General features: G+C 41.9%; 1 protein-coding gene across 1 annotated transcript in view; it reads left to right on the top strand.

The window, feature by feature from the left end:
• The first annotated feature begins 1,447 nt into the window (after window positions 1-1,447).
• Window positions 1,448-23,291, top strand: part of SMAP2 (small ArfGAP2) — a 43,317-nt gene continuing 21,473 nt past the window's right edge. The window contains exon 1 of the mRNA XM_019737165.3: window positions 1,448-2,011. Coding sequence (XP_019592724.2) covers window positions 1,909-2,011 — 103 coding nt within the window. The 5' untranslated portion in view covers window positions 1,448-1,908. The remainder of the gene's footprint in view (window positions 2,012-23,291) is intronic.

The following is a 23,291-nucleotide window of genomic DNA, read 5'->3' on the forward strand; positions in this document are numbered from 1 at the left end:
GCGGGAGTCGAACCGGCAACCTTGTGGTTGAGAGGACAGGCTCCAACCAACTGAGCCATCCGGGAGCTCAGCGGCAGCTCAGCTCAAGGTGCCGTGTTCAATTTTAGTTGCAGGGGGCGCTGCCCACCATCCCTTGCGGGACTCAAGGAATTGAACTGGCAACCTTGTGGTTGAGAGCCCGCGCTCCAACCAACAACTGAGCCATCCGGGAGGCAGCTCAGCTCAAGGTGCCGTGTTCAATCTTAGTTGCAGGGGGCAGAGCCCACCATCCCTTGCGGGACTCGAGGAATTGAACTGGCAACCTTGTGGTTGAGAGCCCACTGGCCCATGTGGGAATCGAACCGGCAGCCTTCGGAGTTAGGAGCACGGAGCTCTAACCGCCTGAGCCACCGGGCCGGCCCCCGAGATGAAAGTTTTGAGAGAAAGTAAAGAGATGGAGAAAGTAAAGAGATGGAGAAAGTAAAGAGATGGAGGAAAGGGTTTCATTAGAAATAAGGTAACTCTGACAATCCGGTCTTACCAGTTTCCCTGATCCATTCTTCCCATGACCACCAGTTATATTTTAAAACCACATATTGGATCAGGATGTTTCCTCTCCCCCAGTAAGTGTCTGATACTTAGAAGTTGGTCAGTAACAATTTGCTGAGTGAATGAATGAATGAAAAAATTTGCCAGACGGCAGGTGGATCCCTCACGAAAGAAAAGGACAGTCAACGAGAAATTCTCTGTAGCAAGGGTGGCTTTGAACAATGTTTAATAATCATTTTTAAGTGGTTGTTTATTCTGTGATATCTGTGATATGCTGTAATCAGCCCTTCTCCCCACACTACGCCTCCAAATAACCTTCAGTAAAGCCTGCTGCACAAAACTGCACTATCTGGGAAGGATTTAAGGAATAAAAGAAGAAGGTGTCTGGACACCAGGCAAAACAATGTCCCAAGATGGCAGTAAATAAAAGCGGAAAGCTAATGAACAGGGGGACCAAGAATTCAGTGGACCTAGGCATTCCAAGTGAGAGGTGAGCAGAATCCTCTGAAAATTTGGGGAAGACGTGATGTCCCTCTTATCCTGGATTAGAAGCTTGGGCCCTTTTCTTTGGTGTTGAAGGAAAGAATAAGCCGGAGGTCTTTGGTGTATCCACAACCCACAGGTTACATAAGGGTGAAAAGTGCTTAACTCAGATTAAGGATTATATTACAATAATTCATGTAAAGAGCTTAGCACAGTGCCTGGTACATAGTAATAGCTCAGTAAATGTTCATTGTTTTTCTTCACTTTCTTCCACTCCCTATACACCCTTGCTGCCAAGTTCCCATTCATTCTTTTCCAAGGGCATGCAGGGGGCGTGTCCACCCTTCCCTCCGCCCACTCCAAGCCCCGCCCCTCACTTCTGCCCCGATTGGTTCCTGACAGGCGAAGCCCAGGGAAGAGCCCAGTATGAAGCGGTGGGGGCGGGGCGCATGCGCGGGCTGGGCTGGGTGGAGGTGGAGAGGAAGAGCTGCCGGAAGTAGGCGGCCGAGGTGGTGGCAGAGCAGGCGGCAGCTGCCAGTGAAACCGAGGCGTGAGACTCACTGTCCGCAGACAGGCAGGCGAAGCGGTCGTCTATGAGCCCGGCACCCAGGAGACCCGAGAGTCCCCTTTTCCGGGACTGAAGGTCCCTGGTCCGGCAACTTCCCCTGAACTCCGGCCTTTCCCTAAGCCCGCCAGGGGGCGCCGCACTGAGGGGTTGCAGAGTGGGGGGCGGGCGCCGCTGACCGAAGAAGGGGCGCCAGACCAGAGGAGAGGGCTCTCCCCCGCTCAGGAGGTGCACCTGGGCGGGGGACCCGGAGTCCTCACCTCCGGACTGAGGCAGCAGTTTCTGGGGGTGAGGAGGGCGCGCTGCCCTCTGCCCCCGCCGGCACCCTGGCCATGACGGGCAAGTCGGTGAAGGACGTGGATCGGTACCAGGCAGTCCTGGCCAACCTGCTGCTGGAGGAGGATAACAAGTTTTGTGCGGACTGCCAGTCTAAAGGTAGCGCATCCTCCCCCGCCCCGGCGGGCGAGGGGTCCTCCAGCCTTCGGGCCGTGCCTGGGAGGTGGCCTGTGTGGGGAGGGGGTTTCTGGAGCTGAGGCCGCCCTAAATGGTCACCGTGTACTACTCTTGCTGCTGAGCCTGCTGGGTGTTCTGCAGCGCCGGGATTGGTGTGGGGAGAGGTTGCGAGGGCGAGTGTGTTTGGGGGTGGGGGGGGTGGCATGGTATGTGCAGGTGAGTGTGTCTGTATTTCAGGGCTCTGAATGAGTTCTGGGCTGTCAGCGGCAGCCCAGCGCTCACAGCCTTCCACTTGCAACGCTAGGGATGAACTGCAGTGTGTGTGTGTGTGTGTGTGTGTGTGTGTGTGTGTGTGTGAGTGACAGTGTGACAGAGAGAAGGAGAGAGAAGAGAAGGAGAAGGAGGGGGGAAGTGAGAAGATGATGGGGAGGAAAAGGGCTTAAATGATTTTTAAAGGTGCTGATTGTTGCTGCCTGCTTTTTGGTTAGCAGCTCCTTATGTCATTTTACAGCCTTGCTGACATCTCACAGAGTGCTTAGGTGGCTTTCTTCTTCCTGGATATGTACAGTGGGAAACTGCCTTATGCAGTGACACAGTGCGGATTTCTAAACAGCCGAGCTCTGGCTAGGGAGTGCGTTTGAGGCCTAATGTGTGTGTGGTGGTAGAAACTAGCATATTGTGGCTGTAGAGTAGTATCCGTTTAATCACTGGAGAGAAGGAAGCAAGAGATGCATCTAATTTGTTGCTTCCATGGTAATTACCCTTCTAAAGGTGAAATATGATCATTATAAATTGGCAGAGTCATTTAGTCTTTGTTTTCTGTGCCCTCAAGGATTCATGATTTGATCCAATTAAAAATCAGTATGGTAGGAAAGCATGGTTATTAGTGAAATGTTTGCACTCAAAATTTATAGATACAAGCATCTATAAATATTTTGTTTTCTAATTTTCATTCTGAATTCTTGGGAACGTAATTGGAGGAGTTGAGAAAATTCTTTTTCCTTTGGTTGGGGAGACAGGGATAGTTATATTTTGGGAGCTATTGTTAATTTTCTTCTGTTCATAATACAGTGGATTTGCCAGAGTTGTTTGCCATATAGCATATTGGGCATATAGTATACAAGGATTCAAATGTATTTAAATGTATTTGTCAACATTGAGAAAGGAAGTACATGCATAATTGATGCTTTCACCAATTACCTTTTATTTTAGAAAAAATAAGGTTATGTGAGGAGACTAGGGGGATGATACATTGATTTAGACACCTAATAGTATATTTTAGTGCCCTCTACCAATAGATAAATGGCATGTGTCATTAGGAAAGCGGGTCCCCAGACTTCTTTCCTGAAATTTTACATTAGAAAGAATGCATTTTCAAAAGTACGTTAGAATCAACTTAGGTTGAGTAGGTTAATTTCTTATAGTTGATTCTTGTTAGATCTTGTCCTAGATCTATTGGAAGATTTGGTTTAAAATTTAGTAGTGTATCTCTTGGCTTTACTCTAATTCCCTTATGTCCTCAGATGACAGATCTTGAGTCACAGTGAAGCAACTTGCTGGAGTGAGCCATGCTACATTTGGGGAGTCAGATGCCATTTTGATGATTAGTACCACCCCCATCCCCATTTCTCATACACGTCTTATAGTTACTCATCGTCTAATAAAATATGGCATATGGAAGAGAGAGGTTGATTCATCACTTCTTTCTCCAAATTTTCCATTGCTCTTTATCAATAGCGTTACTGGGGATGAGGTAGCAAAACATTAGTTAATTCTTAGTGACAAGTAGTAACTGCTGGCTGGTAAACCGTATTAATTATTGTTGATGGTAGAATCCTGGTTCCTGAAACAATTTCTTTTCTCAAATTAGTTTTACATTTTGACTTGGTGGCTTCAGTCACGTGGCCATGTTATTAAAAATGAGATGACAGTGTGTCAGTCATCTTTCAATTCAGTTAAGTAAGACATTTGTTGAGGCCTCAGTTTATCCGGTTTGTGAATTATATAGCCCCTTCTACTCTTTCAACCCCTCTCACTCATTTTCCTCCTCCTTTTTCCTGATTTTGCTTGTCATAATGATCATCTAGACAACTGTCATATTATGGAAGGAAGAGACACTTGCATCAATAGATTGTTGCCTGTTAGCTGTGGTAAAAAATATATTTAGTGGCACGACAAATTTCAAAACTTTTGGCTAAAATGAGACTTGGATTTGAGTTTATTTATCTCTATGTCTCATGTCCTTTCTTACTTAGAAAATTGAGAGCTAATTGTATAGGACGTGCTGAGTGATTCCTAACCCATTAATATTAAATCAGATTATGTAGCCCTGGACTAAAGACTTAGGAGCAGGTATTTTTGTGGTAATGTTCCAAAATAACTCTTTGGTAATGACTCTTTAAAAACTTACACTTATTTAAGAATGTTATTATCTTTAGATACATAATTTAAACATCAGAATAGAAAATAAGAATGTACTCTTTATATAGTACAAGTTTTGTTGGTCCTGAGTTTTTAACTCTTGAGCACAAGACTCACCAGTTTCTGGGACCTGTAAGGCATGGAGTGATTCCTGTGTGGCAAACAAAGCTGATTTGACACCGCCTTAAAAAAAAAACAACAAAAAAAAAACATGCTACAACTCGCTGTAGGCCCCAGGATGTGGTTTCATCACCACCCCAATTTCTCAAGTTATTGTGACCTTTAGGGTAAATTTTTGGACTGATTTAAGTAATAGTAGTGATAGAACAGAGGACAGACATAAAAAATTCCAGATATGTTGATGGTAACTCTACCTAGTTGAGGGCAGGTCCCATTTTTGGATAGACCCTGGGTGGGGTTTACTCGTCCAAGGTTTAGTCTTTAGCTCTGCACTTCCATATTTTATCAGCGTGCCTGAAATAACTCCTTATCAACGTCCTCAGAGACTGGTTTAAACTAGACACTATCTTACTTACCATGAAAGGATATACCTTTCTGATGACCTGAATACTTGTGCCTACTATTGGGACACTCCTTTCTTAGTATCAAGGTTCATAAAGAATTGAGCGCTGTATAATGAGAAAAGAATTAAAACGGAAGGAATTTGATGGTCTTGAGGAATATTTACTTCAGACTGTGAAATAACACATGGAATTCTGGCGTCTGACAGGAACTTTGCAATAATTTTTTTCTTTTCCCTTCTTCTGCTACATCCTGCCTCTGAAATGTTTCACCTTGAATCACCTACCCATTGCCTCTGTTCCAGTTCCCTTTGTATAAGGTTGGTGCAAAAGTAATTGTGCTTTAAAAGGTTAAAAATGGCAAAAACCGCAATTACTTTTGCACCAACCTAATACATTTTTATATTTAAACTTATTTTTTGAAAAGTAGCACTTTCATGTGGTTCAAAATTCAAAAGGTTCAAAAGGGAATGTGTACAGTGAAAAGTTGTGTTTCTGTCCTTTCCTAGAAGTAACCACTGTTGGCAATTTCTTTTCTTTTCTTTCTTTCTTTCTTTTTTTTTTTTTTTTTAAGTGTTTTTCCAGGACCCATCAGCTCCAAGTCAAGTAGTTGTTTCAATCTAGTTGTGGAGGGTGCAGCTCACAGTGGCCCATGCGGGGATCGAACTGGCAACCTGGTTGTGAAGAGCACTGCTCTCTAACCAACTGAGCTAACAGGCCACCCCAGCAATTTCTTATGTGGCTTTTAAGAGATAACATATGCATAGACAAATAACTACATTTAAGTATTTTCCTTTGCAGTGCTTTTGTGCAAACAGTAGAGTATTACCCACAATTCATGGCACCTTGCATTTTTTAATCAATAGTATAACATGGAGAACATGAAGAGTCTCTGTTCCTGCACACTGAGGAGTTTCTTCATTCTTTCAAGATATTTTCTAAGGCTCTACCTAGGCTATCTTGTTTAAATTGAAAGATATGCTTATGTGATTTGGAAACATCTGCTCTCATTGAAGGCATCTGAGAAAATGTTCTGGGCCCATCCACAGCACATAGAAGCCCACCCTTCAGGTGGCAAAGAAGCAGAGTAGTGGAAGGGGCTATAGACTGGATGTTGAAAAATCCAGTTTCACTCCTTTACTCTGCTTATTTTAGCTTTGTGACCTTCAGCAAGCCACCTAATGTTCTCAGTTTAATTTTCCTCCTTTGAAAAATGAAAGTGCCTCATAAACTAAAGTGTTACGCAAATGTCAGCATTATTTATTATTATTATTATTGCTGATCTTATTTATTTTATCTTGATTTTTTTTTTTCTTTACACTTCCTGACTTTATTCCCTTGAATATTCTGGTTACTGGAAGCCACAGTTAGAATGACTCACCCAACTATTCCCTAATCTTTAAGCCAAAACCATTTCCTATATGTGGGGGTTCTGGCATTTTTGTATACTTTATCCTTGAGGATGGTCTCTGGATGTTTCTTGACTCTTCAAACTTGTGTGAAAGATTGAAAGAGGGAATCTTTGTATGGAAATTTTAAAATAGTGGTCCTAAATTTTAACTCTGATAAATTAATCTCTAGCTTTGCTTAACATTTGTTTTCTGTTGATAGCTAAATCATTGCTTATTAAACATCATTCCTTAGAATATGAACTTTCCTAGCAAATTTTAATTATTTTAGCTGTGTCTGTGGCACTTTTTGAGAAGTTAAAAACAGTCCATCAGATCTAGACAACAGAAGGAGTTTTGCTTCCATCTCTAATCCAACACCCTTCTCCAGCCAAGATCAAATAACTTTCTGGGTTTTTACAGATAAGGCACCTTAACTCTGACAGTTGTCATTAGCCTGACACAGTTTTACTGAAAGCAATTTATCAAAGTCCCTATTAATTATCTTTTAATACCAACTTGTTAAACCTGTTCCCTGGGAGATCCTTTCCTATTTGTTCTCCCTGTACTTTAAATATCCAGTGGCAGTGGGACAGAGAGTACAAAAATGCCATAACTTTTAGGGGGAACTCTTTGCAAGCCTGCAACCTCGCACTACATGTGTTCATTGAGAAAATATTTCTTAAGCACCTACTTTGTGTCAGACACTGTACCAGGGTATGTAGATTAAAAAATAGGGTCCTTGGTCTCAAGGATTTTACAGTCTAATGGGGCAGCAGATGTGTAAACAGATAAATGATGCAATGTAGTAATTAGCATTATGGCATTGTGTACAGGGACAAAAGAAAGCATTGAAGAGAGCAAACAAGTCTGCCTCAGGAAGTTGTGGCTTCAAAGAGACAAGTAGGCTGTATCTTGAATAATAAGTATGACTTTGCCAGGTGAATTTAGGGAACTTTGCTTTCTGGGCAGAAGAAACAATGTGCAGAAGCTGCCAGGTGTGCTGTATCGTGTGTGTGTGTGTGTGTGTGTGTGTGTGTGTGTGTATTCTGTAGTATATTTTGACTACATGTTGGGGAGTGGCGAGGGATAAATAAGGTAGGCAGGAACCAATAAGGTTAAAATCCAAGCTCTGGAGTTGATTTGCTGTGTGGTATTGAGATTATGAATATGCTTTAGACTCCCTGTTGTGTAAGAAGCCCATACACAGTATTGGAAGTCCACCTGCTACTCCGATGGAATCACAAGTATTGCAGATGTGAAACGTTTCCTAACTGTTGAGTAGTAGGAAAGATCTGAGTATTGTGCCCACAAGATCTCCATGGAAGTAGACCTTCACGAGTACATTAAACTATCTTAGAAAAGCCTAGTGGAATGGCAGCAATAGAGGTTACGTCATTTCTGGAGTTGACATTGATTTGGAGGCTGAACATGCTTTCATACTCAAGTAGTCCAAGTACTGCACGTTTGATGTGTGCCTGTGGTTACGCGGTGCTTAGGATGTGCGAACAGGTAGCTGCAGCCTGACCTCTCAGTACACTTCTCCGCAAACCTGTGCTTTCAAGTAAGTCAGAAAACTGCTTTCTTTCTGCATTTTTCATCTGATGTCATTGTGGAATGTAGGTGGCAGCTTTCTTGGGCACAGTTGTGTATATAACTGTTCAACCACATGAGTCATTGTGTTTCTATTCTGCGTGAAAATTCCGTGTTGGAAATAATGTCATGCACTGGGTGACTGCAGCGCTTTACTCATTATGTACACTGTGGCTGGCTTTGTGTGTTATGTTGATGGACTCTACCTGTGCCATAGACAAGGGATAAAGTGACTTAGTACATGGACTCAGACTCAATTCCTCCACATGATGCCCCCCGTGAAAAAGATGCCATGCAGGAATCTGTATAAAACACACGTGTTTTACACCCTAAGCACACGGTGCCTAACTTTGGTTATTATGTCTGCTTAAATCCTCCTCACAGTTGTACTTCTGTTTGAGCTCAAGTGGCCAGTTTAAGTAGATACTAACTTTGAAGAAGTTCTGTATTGGCTTCTGAAGTGACAGTTCAGCATTACCGCATTGCAAAGGTAGGAACCACGTCTGGGTAGCGTAGTACACCTGAAAGTGAATTCACTTCTGCCAGATTCCTTTATTGTTAAATACTTCCATATTGGTTAATTTTTTAAAATTGTAATTCGTCACAGTTAACATGTCCAACCAGAATGTAAGCTCCATGACGGCAGGGGTTTCGTGCCTGTTTTGTTCACTGTAGCATTTTCAGCACCTAGAACAGTGCTTGACACAGATCAGGTTTTCAGTAAATATTTGTTTGGATGAATGAATGGATTTTGTCATCTATAAATCCTTTGTTTCTTATTAGAAAAAACCTTTTACAGGTTATCTGAATATTTACTTAATTCTTTTTTTTTTTTTTTTTTTTTAAAGATTTTATTGGGGGAAGGGGAACAGGACTTTATTGGGGAACAATGGTCAAATTGTTGTCCTTTCAGTCTTAGTTGTGGAGGGTTCTGTTCAGCTTCAAGTTGTTGTTCTTTCAGTCTTAGTTGTGGAGGGCGCAGCTCAGCTCCAGGTCCAGTTGCCGTTGCTAGTTGCAGGGGGCACAGCCCACCATCCCTTGTGGGAGTCGAGGAATTGAACTGGCAACCTTGTGGTTGAGAGCCCGCGCTCCAACCATCAACTGAGCCATCCGGGAGGCAGCTCAGCTCAAGGTGCCGTGTTCAATCTTAGTTGCAGGGGGCAGAGCCCACCATCCCTTGCGGGACTCGAGGAATTGAACTGGCAACCTTGTGGTTGAGAGCCCACTGGCCCATGTGGGAATCGAACCGGCAGCCTTCGGAGTTAGGAGCACGGAGCTCTAACCGCCTGAGCCACCGGGCCGGCTCCAGCTTAATTCTTAGGAAAGCTAAATTTTAAAATATATTTTAAAGTCAGGGAAACAGAAACCATAGAAGGTAAAGGGGCTGGTGAGACAACCCAGAGGGTAGCAACACCTGGGAGCTACTATGCCCCTAAGGAAATTAGAAGGTGCTGGTGTTACCAAAGGCCAGAAGCCTGAGCCATCTGGTGTAAGCTAGAAGCATGGAAAGAAGAGCTGTCTGGTGGCAGCTGGAACTCAGACCAAGTAAGAGAGAGAGCATGAATCCTGGCTTCCCCCTCCTGCCTCTTATCAGTCCCTCCCATTGATGGAACTTATCCAGAAATCAGTTGGCAAGGGAGCCTGGGAGATGTAGTTCCCTGTGATAGAGTGGCTCCAAGTGGAAACTGGCAAAGCACTTTAAAAAAATCTCTAAGATGTAATTCTTTCTCCTTATAAGTAAATAGTTGAGTTATTTTGGACAAAAGGTAAGAAGGGTTTTCAGGCAGATACAAACTTGGGTGCTTCTAAAAAGGATCTCAACAGTTGCTAAAACAATAATTAGTCCCAGGAAGTAATGAAACAACTCAGTCATTGCCTATATAATTAGGATGTGTGACTAGGAAAATTGGCTTCTGTGGAATCTGTATTTGACTGTTGGTGGCTGCCAGGAGCGATTTATCATTTGGTTACTCAGAAAATAAGTTCCCACTTTGTCAATTCTGGGAAGCCTTAGGTAGGATGTATATTCATCGAGCTTGTCCCATCTACAACTTGGAAGACTTGCGTTAGTAACACAGACGTGCAAGAAGAGTTCTGAGGATTGCAGCCTTAAAACATGGTACAGATTAGCTTTTCCTTAATAGTTAAGGTAATGCAGTGGAGCAGATTCGCCTTGTGCCACGTGTCATTTTAACTAGTCTTATTGGTTTGTTTGTCCCCCCTCCCCGCCAACTTCAGATAGGTTAGCACTGGGGAAGGGAGGTCAGGTCACTGGCTCTACTTTCTTCTATCCTGGACCTGAAAAGTATTTTGTCTTGTAAGGAAGGTTGCTGCTGCTCCGTTTAAAGGCAAAGCTTCTCAAATTATTGCTACTAGTTTTCTTCTTGATTATAAAGTATTTAATGAGTTACAGGATATAAGTTCAGCACTTTCTAGAAGTGCTTTTTTTGTCAATCAGGTCACCTGCCTTCGGGCCCCTGCCACGTTAATGGAATTGGTGGAACTAGGCCAGCTAAAGTTTTCAGTGGAGTGTGAGTATATTTGCTTTTAGGCTGTTCTTTTCCACAGAGGCCACGGATAGGGGACCCTCGTTGTTTGAGTAAAGTTACCAACTGCAAAAATTGCATAGGTTTCACTGTTTTTCTCTTTTCTCCAAAAGTTAATTTCCTCTTGGCAGGTATTGCTATAATTCCAGATGTAATTAAAACGCAATTTGGTATTCTAAAAAGTGTATCAGACTGCTTTCCAGAGTACCAGTTCTTTTCAGCCAGTCCATTTCAACTTAAGAGGTCAATCTATTCAGTTTTGAAGCCTCGTGTTTAATAAGTACAATATTTCACATTGTATTTGATTCTTCCGTTTCTAAACTTTCTCCTTCCCTACCCCACTCTCCTGTATTTCCCCACAGGCTGTGTGGATGCTGCTCTGTTGATGGCTGCACTGCAGGTCCCTCCCCACTGGAAAACCCCAGAGATGAATGAGCCAAATCTGCCTTCAGCAGTGGCCATCCATCAGGGGAAGGTTGCCCTGGTGCCTGTCTTCAGTTTGTCCAGCATTCCCGTTACCCGCCCCACCCCATGTGTGGCTGAAACTTGCCCTGGAATCCCACCTTTGTAATAGGGTTTTATTATTGTTGCTTCTTTTCATTTCCCCCCCAACTTGTATATTTCCTATGGGTATTCTGGTTTGCTTTTAAGTACTTGTAAACATGGTTTATTGAGGGAATACTGGATTTCATAAGCCCGTTTTGAAGATGCTTTATTGATTTTTTTGTTTGTTTTTTACTTCAAGTCAGAACTTTTTATAAAGAAATTTCTTAATCCAAAGCAGTGAGAACTGGATTCCTCAGGCTTCCTGTCATTTCTCCTCACCCAAAACACAAATGTGCAACAGTCTCATTTTTTGAAAATAGTAAAGCAAATATAGGAGGAAGAGAGACCTAGTCTCAGCTGTAGCTGAGAAGCCTGTCCTAGCATAGTGAATTGAGAGAAAAGAACACCTTTTCTTTTCCTTTCTTTCAAATAGCCATGCAGTCTTTTGCAGCAGTTTTAGTGATGGAAAGACCATAAATCCCCAAGCCTCTACCGCAGTTAACATCTTAAATGTGGTTTACACGTTACTCATACGACGTTACTTCCTCAAGTGCACACGAAGTAAATTTTGTTATTTAACTTCTTCCTCTTTTCTTGTCTCGCTGGAAGTCCCCAGTGTGTGAATTTAGAAATAAGTTCTCTAGTGTTTCAAGCCTTGAGTTAAAGAGTGTCTTCATATTGTTTAGATGGTTGTTCTGGTTCTTATGCCTTCAAAAAATAAATTCTTACAGAATTTTCTATGTGAGCTGGGAACATCTTATGCTATAATATAAAGCTCGTGGGGGTGTTACTGTCTTTTTCTTGTTGATACTTTACCGCTAGGGTTATCACTGACACAAGCCCTCCTATGAGAAATAGGAAGGAAACTCCCTGTTTTCACCGTGAGGCTTTTGTTCAAAATAGCTGTAAACAGCAGAGCTAATGGAAACCAATTTAAGTGTGATAGCTGATTTGAGAAAGAATTAAAAGATTCAGGCTCTTCTGCTATGTTGAAAGCATTTTTACTGAAAGAATAGCTGTTCAGAACTGGGGATTTTGTCTCTCTGAAGGTGGTCACGTGGAATTTGGTTACAAGAACTGTTTTAGACCAAGGAGAATTTTGAGAAAGGCCTTTCCTATAGAGGGAATGCTATAATATTGTTCCCAGCTTGTATGTGAGAGAAAGTGTCACTAAATGCAGCATTGGAATCAGGAAGACTCCAGATCAGCTCCTCTGAGCGTTTGGATTTGGTTCTAAGCTTAGTCCATGAATAGAAGCAGCTTGACACAAGTGACTCAAATCAAGGGTCCATATTGTGGGCAGAGTAAAAATAGTGCTCAGTTTCATTAGACTTCTTATGTATTTATGGGGGAAAAAAGATTTGTTACCATAGGAACAGACTTCCAGACCAGTTTTTTGTCTTGTGGGATTTTGGGGGTAGGGAAGCTGGAGAGTCCGTGTGCTTATGAGCTAAACATCGTTAAATGTGATTTTTTTTAAAAAGCAGAAACTTTATTTTTTCTGGTTATGAAAATTATTCATGTCTGTGATAAAAATCATTGGGAAGAATGAAGTATAATGATGCAGAAGATACTGCCGAGAATCCAAACCACCCATTTTTTACTTGAGCTTATAGCATAATAATTTTTTATCATTGTTATTTTGCTTAACATTTATCATAAGCTTTCTTATGACATTAAAAACATTTAAACACCTTTATTATATTCCATCATTTCAATATGTCATTACTTAATTCTTGCCCAGTTGTTGGATATTTTGGGTTTGTAGTTTTTCAGTATTGTAAATAATGGTGCAGTGTAAATTTTGTGTTGCTGTTCAACTGCTGGGTGTTCAGAGTTGAGTAGTGGTGTGGGCCCTCGAATAGTAAAATGTTGTCAGGGAGCCCTCTGGGTTGAGCCCGTGCAGAGATGGTCTCACTGTGGGGCAGTCATTCGGAACTGCTTCTCGGCAGTGGACATCTGCTGAGGCAAGGAGTAGAGAGCGGCAGAGAATCCTGGCTTGACCATAGGAACAGTTTTATGGGACATGATCGCAGCAAGAAGGGCCAAAATACATTCTTAAATCTCATGCCCAATCTGCCACATTATATGCTTGGTATGTGGAAGTATTGTTGTGTCATCGATCAGCATCTTATGTTGTTCGTACAGGCCTCCTACACTGAAATTCAGTTCACTGGGAAGGTAGATTAGAGGCCCTCCCTTGGCAGAAAGGGGATAATAGCTACTGCATTTTTTCAAGGGCTTCCCTTAGACTGGAGATTCCGTGAAGACTGTCCCATTGATATCTGTATCCCGAATGCACGGTGTCTGGCACACAGTATCTAACGTCTCCATCATAAACGCTATTGTTCTATTAATGTGTGTTCAGATAATATTCTTTTTGTTTTGTTTTTCTGAGTCACCTTCATGCTGTTAACTCAGATATTTGAAGATCTGTGACAAGTCCAGGAAGCTGAGCAGGTAAATCTCGTGGTGGCTTTGCGGTACTTGATTCTTTGCGCCATTTCTTTTGTGTGCCTCTGGCATCTGTGCCGCATTGCAAACTGGAGCCAGTCACGAAGCTAGTACTCTGCCCTCTCAGTAGGAGGTTTTAGTGTGACACATCATCTGGGGGGACATGTAGCATGGGGTGTTAAACAGGAGGCTGAAATAGCAATCCTTTAGCCTTTTTGTGCGATGGGACTAAATATTTAGACCCTGTTCTCAGGTGCCGTAGAAATTAATAATAACCTTGCAGCAGCATTAGAAGCTGTCCTTGTTCCCACTGGAACAGGTTTAATTTGAAGAACCTTGCTTTGGCTCTTTTGAAGCTGCGATTTTTTTTGCTAGAGACCTGCCCTGCATTTACCTACACAATGTTCCCTTTGCAGGATCTTTCTAGTCATGTGGCTGGCATCTTTGCCCCACCCCCTTGCACCATACTTTCTGACCTAGACTTCATTTCACCCAATTTTGAAACACCTAGTTTTGAAACACTGCAGGGAATGTTTTCTCTTTGAAAGGGCAAACCTCCACCTTTTGCTCTCCTCCCTTAAGCCAGGGCTGTTTTGATGACTAATATTCAACATGCCACTGGACTAACCATCTTGTACTTTGATCCCAGAATTCATTTCTGTTCTGCTGTTTGTTTAGAAATGAACATTCTCTGGCTTGTTTGGATACGGTTGTGATTTAGTTAACCTGGTACTGATTTTCCGTGTGTTTGCCAGTGGTTGGGGCTCCTCTGATGTGTGAGGAAAGCTGCTGCACGCCCGCTGTGTGGAGGGAAGTTCACACACGTCCATGGTCTTGCACAAGGGTTCGTTTGATGACTCATTTGCTGTCAAGCTTCTGCCTGAGTGAAGGGCATGAACTTCCCTTGAAATAATTGAAAAGCATTTTCTGTCTGGCCACTTGCTCTTGAGCTCTAGTGTGTGACACCCTTCACCACTTCTGGGTTTCCTTTGAGGAAGAGGGATGTTGACTGGAAGTGATGTGTGAGCCTTCGCGTACAATCTTCAGGGTGGGGCTTCCCAGCAGCACAGAGTGAACTGGGTGTTATAATAGAAAAGAGCACCAAAAAAACAGGATATCAATTCAGCGACCATTATTGAGCATCTATTAATACCATGTATAATACACATTGCGGGTTATAAAGATGATTCTAATCCAGTCCAGCTGATGATTTCTTCTATGAGCTAGGGTAAATGACCCTGACCCCTCTGGGCCTTAGTTTCTCCAACTGTGCTTGATCTAGATCATCCTTAAGATTCTTTCCAATTTTGGAATCCTGTACTCTAAATTGTTACAGAACAAGAGGAGGCTTTTCCCCAGAATTGGTATGTTCTTATATCTCACATGCTCCAAACTAAATGTCTTAAAAATTGTTCCTGTAGATCAGGGCTTCCCAACCTCAGCACGCTTGACATTTTGGATACTTCTTTGTTGTGGGGGCTGTCCTGCGCATTGCAGGATGTTTAGCAGCAGCCCTGGTCGCTGCCCACTAGATGCCTAGCACTCCCCACCTCCTGCCAGTTGTGACAACTAAAATGGGTCCAGACATTGACTTTGCCCCTTGGGAAAATTGCTTCAGTTGAAACCACTGCTCTAAAGGGAAAAGAGTGGTACTGTTTCAAGGTGGGCTGTTTTTAATATCCATTTTTATATTGTTCCTCTTCTGCTTATTACCTATCTTAGGCTTGGGGGATGAAGTCTTACTGGTTCGTGGCCATATCATCCTTCTTTAGTAGTTTCTTCTAACGATGTGCATTCCCCAACTGGGCAGGCTCACTTTGCATCTTCAGTTTTTTTTTCTCTTCAGAGTAGATACTGGTGGTTGCAAAGAGGAAGTTAAAGCTTTAACTTGAAGCAGTGTTAAAAATGTAAAGAACTAAGTGTCCCCAGGGAGTAAAGAAAGTGACTTCTAGTGAACTAAGTTGGCACCTGTTATCTAAATTGAGGTTATGAAAAATGGGAAATTAGTTTAGTTATAATGTCAAGTTTTGAAATATCAGGTCCACCTAGCAGACTTTGAAATGATTGCCTAGCTGTTAGCTCAGCAATCCTCTCCCCATCCTGCTGTTAGCCGCTGAGAGTGACTGAAATGTATTAGCTCTTTTATGAGATCTAATTTTTATATTAATACTTGTTTGCTATAAAATGTCAGTTTTAGATTGGTTAACTTTGCATTTGCCCCAACCTCTTTCAACCCACATTTTTTTAAAAATTGGGGAGTATTGGGGAACAATGTGTTTCTCAAGGGCTCATCAGCTCCAAATCGTTGTCCTTCAATCTAGTTGTGGAGGGTGCAGCTCAGCTCCAAGTCCAGTCGCTGTTTTCAGTCTTCAGTTGCAGGGGGCGCAGCCCACCATCTCATGCGGAAATTGAACCAGCAACCTTGTTGAGAGCTTGCGCTCTGACCTACTGAGCCATCCGGCCGGCCGTCCGGAAGCTCAGTGGCAGCTCGTTGTCTTCAACTTAGTTGTGGAGGGCGCAGCTCACTGGCCCATGTGGGAATCGAACCGGCAACCCTGTTGTTCAGAGCTCACGCTCTAACCGACTGAGCCATCCGGCCGCACTGGGTTGGGTGCAGAATCAATGTTTACTGATTGGGGTAGAGTGTTTTCTGTGAACATCCTTGCGGAGGTGTTCTGGGACCCCAAAGCCATGATGAAGCTGACACATGAGCGTGTGTCAGTTCCTAGCCCTTGGTCCCGACAAGCTCTGGGTTCCATTCCAGCTGAGCCTTTGCTGGAGTAATTGGCCACATGGAGCCTTCAAGCCAAACAGTTGTTTATACAGAGATAGTCTTGCTGTTTAGCACCTAATGAAATAATCTCCTTCCTGCCCCTAATGAAAGGAGCTATTTTTTATTTCCTCCCTCCCCTTTTCAGAGAAGCCATGTCTCAGCCACTACTCTTCTAGCTTATTCATGAATGCTTTAAGCAGGGTCTTCATGCAGAGGAAATTGGATAGAGCTGAAATATCGTGGGCTAACTGGAGACAACGCGAAGGACACCCTTTCTTCCAGCTTTTTGTGTGAGATGTATCAGTTACCTTTGTATGATTTTTCTGAGGAATAAGCAACTCGAACCTGAAGCTCACATAAGAAAAATACACTAGTGTTTTTTTTTTTTAACATGCTAAATTAGGCAGTTGTCACCCAAAGGGACTCATAAAAATAAACAAAAATAAAACCCAGCAATAGAACAATCATAGGTGAGTGTCACAGGAGAACAACAGAGTGCTGTGGGAGGCAGGATAGGAAGAAGAAAAGTCCTGATGGAGAAAGTGGATGGAGCAAGATTTTCATAAAATGATGTTTTGTCCCTGGAAAGCTATTTGTTTCAGATCTTAATTTGATACCAGAAGTTGTAAGTCGTCCAGTTTTCCTTATTGGTCAAAATGGAGAACTTCCAAAATATGAATTCAGGAAGGAGAATCCACAAGTAGAGGAGAAAAGTTTCCCAGGTGGCCCCCGAGTGTCCTGCTTCACTCTCCCACTTTGGGTTGTTTCTTCTGGATCGTCATGCTTTCATCACATTGCCGCCTCTGCTCTAAAGCTCTGGTTCACATTTAGACACAAATCACTTCCTTTGATTCTTTCCCCTTAGCCTTGTTAAGACTGTTTAGAACTTTGATACAAAGGGGGAACAAAAAAGGGAATTTATCACAAAATATACGAAACTGAAAAATAGTCACCCTTTTAGGATTTAATTGCTGATCCTACCTTGGCTTGTTCCCAGATCTTTGTGCCTTATCTTTATAGGACCAGCGTAGATTCTTAATTACTTTGCTTGATTTCTTCTTTCTCAGCACCAGGCCCTCTGCCATGTATGAGGTGCTATCTAAAGACCCACCTCCCAGGATTTACTCTTGAGAGAACTTGACCTAGAGGGAAAAGCCAAACTAGCCTTTTTGTGCTGCTGCCCACTTGGGGCTCTTTTACTCATTTCTCAGTAGATAGGCATTCAGGCGCCTTCCTGAGGTTACTGGCATAATAAGAGACATCATCCAGGCGGTGGTCAAGATTCTCCGAAAGAATGGGCCTTCGCACTTGGAGGTCCAGCAGTATGTGCCACAGTTTTTATATTGGGCTTGTGGGAGCATTTGTTTAATCAGAAACAAAGAATTGCAAGATGGCAAGTCCCCTAAATTAATCTATGAATTTAGGGCTAAACTAATAAAAATATGACTAAGTTTAGCCGGGGGTGTTGTTGATGTTTAGTTTTTGTTTGTTTTGCATTTTTAAAAAATCAATCAAAATGTATTGAGATGGATGTTAGGTTACTTCTATAGATTTTTAATAACAGCTCATTGCATTTCCTCTATTGTTTCAGATGCCTCCAGTTGGTCATGTCAAACTTCAATGAATGGTTTAAGTGATAGTGGATCTTTTATTTCAGTCAAAGTACAACAGTTGCACTGTCTAATTCTAGGGAGTCCAATGAAGTAGAAATAGTATGCCCATAAGCGCCATATGAAGCACTGTCTTAGGAATTATAAGAGCTAATGTAGCATTAGTTAAATAACAGCCATTGACTGAAAACAGATAAATCAAAGTTACTTTTAAAGAGAGAAAACATAGGCAGATGTTTTCCTGTGGTTGTGAGTGTGCCAGGGGCTGCTGCTGTGGTAGCTCAAACCTGAATGTGACCCTGGTCCCTCAGCCCTCACCATTTAACACTCCTTCCCTGGGAACCTGAAGGAGGACTTACGGACCCAGGACTCTGCTTGTTGAAAAGCAGGGGCACAGGAGCCACTTGGGGAAAGCTGGGATTTAAACTCTGTTTTAGCCAATTTTTGTCTGCTGGGACCATTTTCTGAACTCATTTAGCTTTCTCTCAGTCCACTGAGGTGCCAACCAACTTTATTGAGCTCTTTTACTCATGGGACATGATCCATCTTTGATAGAAGGAAGTGTTTCTTTCCAGTTTTCTCTCTAGGTCTTTGGCCGTCTTCCCACAGGAGTCGCACTTCTGGTGTATACTGCTGATGTTTCTGTACACTTTGGGCAGTTTCTTCTTTATTTCTAAGCAGTAAATTCCCTTCTTGATTAATTTTCTGCAAAGTTTCATTGTATGTTCTTGATGTATGTTCAGTCAGTGTTTGTGGACAGTGTCTCTTTTTGACCAAAGGAAACAACATTCTTGCAAGATGGACCGGAGGGAAAGGGACTTCTCTCGCAGAACATTCTGAAAGCAAAGGGTGATTGAGTAAGTCCTTATTTTGCTACCATGTTCCTTGAAATGCTTGTACTTACAGAAGTTCAAGGTTCCTGCTTATTGTTATTTTTGGAATAGGGGACTAGGTGAATTTTGTTTTGTGTAGATGAAAATAGACCGGTAAACGTACCTCTCAGCCCTACTTAGTTTCTCCAAGATGGCACTGGTTTTTCTGTGTATTCTTTGTAATGAATCAGGCTGGAGGGAACTGAGTGGAACCAAGGGAACTGGCATTAGAATTGTTCTTAAAACAAATACTGCTTTTTCTTCACTTTGACTCCTAATTTTCATATTAGAGTTAATGACAGGCCAAGTCAAAGAGAATTAACCTCTGTTTTCACACCAGAGATTGTTGATTTAGGTTCTTCCTTGCGTGTCTATCACATTTAAACCTGTTTTCAGTGCCAGTCACAGGCTCCATGAACTGAATTTGATCCAGTTTTTTAGGTTCATCAAGACCTAACATTTCACAGGTTGATTTTTCAGAACCATTGACTGTCAAGCAGGAAGGGACCTAAAACCCACCTACAAATCAGCTGGTAGCACTGCAGTAGTAGAAGGATGGACCTTAGGGCTCATGGTTTGCCCATCCGCTGTGCAGGGATCCTTTTGCTACCATCCCTGAGAGTTGCTCATCCAGCTTCTCCTTAAACACCTGCGCTTTCTGGGCTTCTGTCAGTTCTGGATATGCTACATTTGTTTTCGCACAACCTTAATTGTTAGAAAATTCTTCCCCAGAGTGTGCTAAAACCAGCTTCCACTCATTGATGCTAGTTCTGCCTTTGAAACCTCACCAGAGTAACCTACTCCCTTTTCTGTGTGATAGCCTCACTTCAAGGTGTTAAAAACTCCTTCTCCCTTCATTTTCCAAAACAGGGAAACAATGTATACTTTAATCTTATTATTGAGTTCATTTAACAGATACTTGTTTTGTATATACTGTTTACAAGCGCTGCTTGGGATAAATGATGAAGGGGCGTCATCCTTGCCTTCTAGAGCTCACAGTCTTTTAGGGCAAGAGAGACCTGTAAGGAACTAACTATAATAAGATATTAAGTATTAGTAGAGCAAAGCATACAGTGGACTTTTAGCCATAGAGAAGGTCAAGATTTATTCCATTGGAGGCACTCACAGAAGAGGTGACAGTGGACTAGATTTTGAGTCTGTCAAGCATGTGATTGGGGGAGAATGGTGTAGGCAAAGTGGGCTTGAGTGCATGGCGTGTTTCACAGTGATGACCTGCTCAGCACGTGGAAAGCACAGGCCCTTACAGGACTTGATATGTAATGATACAGAGTGTCACCTAACCCTGCAGCCAGTAAGGAGCCATGGACACTGGTGTTGTTTTGTTTTTAAAATACCTTTAATGTCTTGTTCTCATTCCAAAAGTAATACAAGTTCATTGCCAACAATTCAGAGAGTGGATAAAAATATAGAAAATAAAATAGATATGAAATTTCATAACGCCACTACTCAGAAATAACAGCTTTTAATATTTTACATGTATCATTCTAGACATTTTTTTCTGTGCATACATACACACTTATTCACATTCTTAAACAAAAATGGAATTGTTCTGTGTGTACCGTTTTAAAACGATTTTAAAATTAATATACATGGAGATCTTTTTTTTCTTCTTGAGTATGCATCAGAATTATGAGAACTTGTTAAAACACAGATTGTTGGGCCTTCCCCCTAGAGTTTCTGACTTAGTAGGTCTGGAGTGGAGCCCAGGAATTTGTATTTCCAACAAGCTAACATGGAGGCATCACTGTATGAAATAGAGAGCTACAAAGTATTGCCTCTATTGCATAGTGACACCATAATTCCTTTATGTAATCTGCTGATGTTTTATAACTTTTATTAAAACATTCTTAATATAGTATATTAATGAACATTCTTAATATATTTCTTTGTACTTGACCTGTTGTTTCCTTGATAAATTCTTACAGCTGGTAGGAGGGGGGGCAGTCAAAGGATTTACTTACTTTTAATTACTTTTTAAATAAATTTTGACTCACTGCTATGTGTGAGGAAGTGTGCTATATCCTGTGAATATGACAGTGAATGTCACAGATGTGATGTCTGCTCTTATGGCACTGATGGTTTAGTGGAAAAGACATATTAAACAATCAGACAAATATATGGTATTATAACATGTGGTACGACTTAGAAAGAAAAATTGAAAGGCAAATAACAGTTTATAATCTTTAAAAAGTTCTTATGTTTTGGAGAATATATATATATATATATATATATATATATATATATATATATATGAAATGATATGATATTGGGGATTTGTTTCAAAATATTCCAAGGTTGGGGGTGAGGGAAAGTGGGTGGGAGTATAGCTGAAACAAGATTGGCCAGAGGTTGATAATCTGAAGCTGGTGGTTAATTATACACCGCTTTTGTGTTTGAAATTTCCCATAATAAAATGTGAAGATGGAAGAGAGATTATAATCTGGTCTAAATTGGAGGGGGTGCCCAGAAAAGCTCCTTTTAGGAAGAAACTTTTCAGCTGAGACCTTTGTGATATATAGGGGCTGACCAGGCTACAAGTGGTAGATGATGATTGGGGAACCGCTTTTTAGGTAGTGGGAACAGCATGTATAAAGTCCTAAAGCTCTAAGTAAAGAATATGTTGGTGCTTTGAGGAAATGAAAGAAGGCTGGTATCGTCAGAGTTGAGAGGCCGGGGCAGTAGACATGGGCCAGATCATATAAGACGGTGGAGACCACGTTAAGGATTTTATTTTTCAATCCAACAGTGACAAGGAATCCTTCCATAGAAGAGTTTTCAGCAGCTGAATGACAAGGTCACATTTGCTTTTTTAAGAGCTCAAGTTGACTGTTTTGTGGAGAAGGGCTTTGGTTTGGGATTGGAGGAAGAAGGAAATGTAAAAGTAAAGGGGAGAGACATTAGGTGATTATTGTACTAATCCAAGAGATCTGATGATTTTGGATTAGAGAAGTAGTGTGGCATGTGGAGAGAAAAGATACTGATTTGAGAGATATTTTGGTCTTTGTGATGGTATAGATATGAGGGTTGAAGGAGAGAGGTATCAAATTTCTGATGCATTTGAATGGTTGGAGGTGTAATTGACTAAGATGGAGAAAAATGAAGAGCCCGTTTTGTGGCAAGAGATTGAGAGCTGTTTGTAATATGCCATTTAGAAAATTTGCATCAGTTTACATTTTCACCTCTCTATATAAGACTACAGGAAAGGTTTATATTCAGAGGCCAGATCTGTACAGATTTGTGTTTTAGAAAGATTATTCTGATGGGAGTCTGGAGACCAATTAATTGTTTGTCTGTGAGCTCTTTGAATCAGGAAAATCATCTTTATTTTCTCTGTTTTTGTATCCCTAGTACCTAGCATGCAGAGTGATTGGCCCATAGTAGGTACTCAATAAATAATGTTAAAAGAATGAATGCTTATAGGTGAGAGATGAGAAGGTCTAGGTAGAGATGGATAGATTCTGGGAAAGGTTCCAAGATAGATTCAACAGGGCTTGGATATAAGATGGAAGAGATTTTCTCTCCCTTCCTTGGCCCTTCTGTTGAAGAGCTTTTCTACAGCTCCATGACGCCAGCACCTCTATGTATGGACAGCCATTGATTTGTCAGTTTTTTTCCTCAGCACTTACTTGTTTGGAACCCCATAGATTAGAGGCCAGTCAGCTATAATTATTGTAGTAGTAGTTCCAAGCTCTATCTATAACTCCAGTTCTCCTCTCTGCTGACTTCTCAAGTTCAGAGCCCGTCTAAGCCTAGCAGCTCTGGAGTTAGGGGAAGTTCTAGCAGAAAGGGGATTGGCAGCAGAGCAGCAGTAGTTACTCGTAGTTACTGGACAGTAGAAGCTGTTCAGAATTTGAATGTAAATTGGATATGACTTATATGCTTTTCATTTTATAAATGGAGGCATAAGCCCTAGAGAGACTTACCAAAACGCATGCAACTTGTCAGTGTAAGCCCAGATTTCCCTGATACTGGGCCGCGGCTTACTACAGTCGACTTCTTGACTCATCAACCACATCCATATACATACTTTCTTCATTTTCACCGATTCTTTATTGTAGAGTGTTTAGATGTTAATTTAAATATTGCTTCCTGCTTCCTGCGCCTGCTCTTAGGCTCCTGTTGAGTGTGTTCACGTAGCCATGACCTGTTCTTGTGTTGTGCTCACCATTACCAGTTTCTATCACTTGTCTCTCCTCTTTGCTTTCAGAATTGTTCTGAATATCTCCTCTCTGAGTCTCTTTCCATTTTCAACTTCAAAGTGGTATCTTTTATATTTCCTCCTTGGTTGCCGTGACCAATTGATTTATTTCTATTGGCAAGTGTACCACCAGATTTCAGTAGCCTGGCCTTGTAGCAGCAATACCAGCTGCTGTGGAATCCAAGCTTGTCAGGTTGGCAGCTGTGGGCCTGCCTTTGTATGTGCAGTGGAGGCACGTGTGGGCGCAAGGGCAGGGGCGGGGTGTATAGCAGAGACGGAGAACAGGTGGGGGTTCAGAGAGTCTATTTTCAAGGAATAT

Source organism: Rhinolophus sinicus, chromosome 14 (assembly GCF_057876585.1).
Source record: "Rhinolophus sinicus isolate RSI-liver-muscle chromosome 14, RSI-T2T, whole genome shotgun sequence".
NCBI classification, from domain to species: Eukaryota; Metazoa; Chordata; class Mammalia; order Chiroptera; family Rhinolophidae; genus Rhinolophus; species Rhinolophus sinicus.